We start from the raw sequence: 2,291 nt of genomic DNA, 5'->3' as shown, positions 1-2,291 counted from the left end.
TTCTCTTCCCTTTCCCCTGCCTTCTTCCTCTTTATCCTCTCCTCTTCATTCCCCCCCATCATAGATCACGTCTCACTCATCTCCCTGATCCTCTCTGATCCCCCTGATCCCATTATCCTCAGCCACCACCTTCACACACTGTCACAGCCATGCCAGGGGCTCAGGAGGCTCTCCCAGCCCTGGCAATTCTCCAGAGAGGGCTCCAAGCCTCGAGATCTGGGCTGGGCAGCTCCGAGGGTGGAGGACGCTCCATGTGCTGCTCTGGGCTGAGCTCTGGCCCCTCTGCAGCTGGGTGAGCCATTCCTCCCCGGAGAGTCCTTCAGGCAGGAGCACCAGGGACGCTGAGGCAGCCTGTGGCGTCACTCCTGGGTCTGCAACAGCCTGAGAGGGCTTTGGACTCCAAAGGCTGCTTTTCAGAGAGCCATGGAACGGGTTACCATGGAAGGGACCTTCAAGACCATCCCAGTGCCACCCCTGCCATGACCGTGGACACCTCCCACTGTCCCAGGCTGCTCCCAGCCCCAATGTCCAGCCTGGCCTTGGGCACTGCCAGGGATCCAGGGGCAGCCCCAGCTGCTCTGGGCACCCTGTGCCAGGGCCTCACCACCCTGCCGGGAACAATTCCTAATTCCCAATATCCCATCTATCCCTGCCCTCTGGCACTGGGAAGCCATTCCCCCTTGTCCTCAGTCTCTCTCCAGCTCTCCTGGAGCCCTTTTAGGTACTGGAAGGGCCTTTAAGGTCTCCCTGGAAGCGGTAGGTTTTTGGGAACTGAAGTCTATCTGGACAGGGAATGTCCTTGATGTAACTGCACCCCAAACTATCCACACGGCTGCCAACTTCTCAAAGTCTCATGGATCTCAGTATCTCTTGTGGCTGCCAAGAAGGGAACACACCTTCCTTGGCCATGTCTGAGGAGAGAGGGGCCTCACCAGTGCCACTGCTCTCTCCTGGGAAGGGAGGCTGCAAGGATGGGCCCTAAAGTCAGGAGCAGGCTGTCAAATCCACACAAGCAGGGTGTGACAGGATGAAGGGAATGGCCTATAGTTGTGCCAGGGAATGTTTATATTAAATATTAACAAAACTTTTTTTCATGGAAAGGGTCCTAAAGCCCTGGGACAGACTGCCAAGGGAACTGGTATAGTCACCATCCCTTGAAGTGTTCATAAAACATATGGATGTGACACTTGAGGACAAGGGTTACTGGTGAACATGGTGGTACTGGCTTGACTGGATGATCTTAAAAGTCTTTTCCAACCTTTACAATTCTCAATGCTTTTATCTGGAAGAGCTCAGACACAGCAGCTTTGCCAGGGAGTGAAAAGGATTTGGGGCTTTATTTCTTGCCTTTGCCCTTGCCCTTGCCCTTTCCCTTCTTCAGTACTGACTTGTAGAAAGACCGCACCAAGTAGCCTTTCCAGAAGGCCTGGATGCAGGTGGCAGCTTTGTTCCTCCTGGCCTCCTCCCGTGCAGCTTCCTCCTCCTTCTCCTTGAGTATCCTGCGCTCCTCCTCGATCAGGGTGTACTCCTGGATCAGCATGGCGTGTTTCTCCATCAGCACGGACAACTGCTCCTTCTCCTCCTTGTAGACAGCCTGGAGCTCGTCATATGTGGTCTGGCAGGACAGCAGGGATCAGGGACAGCTGGGCAGCAGCTCCTCCCCACATCCCCAGGTGAGGGTCCTGAAACCCATCCCAAAGCCATGGAATCTCAACTGGTTGGAGCCTTTCCAAAGGGATGCAAAAGGAAGGCATGTGCCCAGTACCCAGGGAGTTTCATGACATGCTGGGTGCCTTGATGCTCCCTTGAAAAATGCTCCCACACACAATGTAAGATTTGGAGAACCAGCAGTGCATCTGCCAGAGTGCTAGAATGAGCTGAGCCCTCCAAAGCAGCCCTGCTATGGCAGGAGCTGCAGCAGGAACTGCCTGGCACAGCCCCTCTGCCAAAGATTTTGGGGCTTGTACTGCAGCTCTAACTTGGATTTGATGTTTTGTCAGTGTGGGGTGGGTCTGCCTTGACAAATTCTGCCCCAAACATGGGGCTCCTGCCTCTCCAGGGACAGGAAACCAAAATAATCCCATTATTAAACGTCTGACGGGGGATCATTCCTTACAATTAGCAGCAGCTTTCAGGCCCCTCCCTGTATTTTGCTCTGTAAGGAATCCAGCAGCTTTTATCCAATCCCATAAATACTGCAAGAACGGGAAAGCCCCCAGGGCCTTCCTAGAGGCAAGTTTTGGGGGTGCTGATGTGACCCTGAGCCTGTTATGGCTCAGCTGGGGGCAGGC

At 54.4% G+C, this 2,291-nt stretch overlaps 1 protein-coding gene across 1 annotated transcript in view; it reads right to left on the bottom strand.

Moving 5' to 3' along the window:
* Window positions 1-1,044: 1,044 nt before the first annotated feature.
* Window positions 1,045-2,291, bottom strand: part of IQCD (IQ motif containing D) — a 6,769-nt gene continuing 5,522 nt past the window's right edge. Inside the window, exon 4 of the mRNA XM_005427590.2 lies at window positions 1,045-1,615. Within this exon, the coding sequence (XP_005427647.1) occupies window positions 1,337-1,615 (279 nt within the window). The 3' untranslated portion in view covers window positions 1,045-1,336. The remainder of the gene's footprint in view (window positions 1,616-2,291) is intronic.

Source organism: Geospiza fortis, unplaced genomic scaffold (assembly GCF_000277835.1).
Source record: "Geospiza fortis unplaced genomic scaffold, GeoFor_1.0 scaffold224, whole genome shotgun sequence".
Classification (NCBI taxonomy): Eukaryota; Metazoa; Chordata; class Aves; order Passeriformes; family Thraupidae; genus Geospiza; species Geospiza fortis.
The sequence above is the reverse complement of the archived record's forward strand: the minus strand, read 5'-3'. Positions and strand labels throughout refer to the sequence as shown.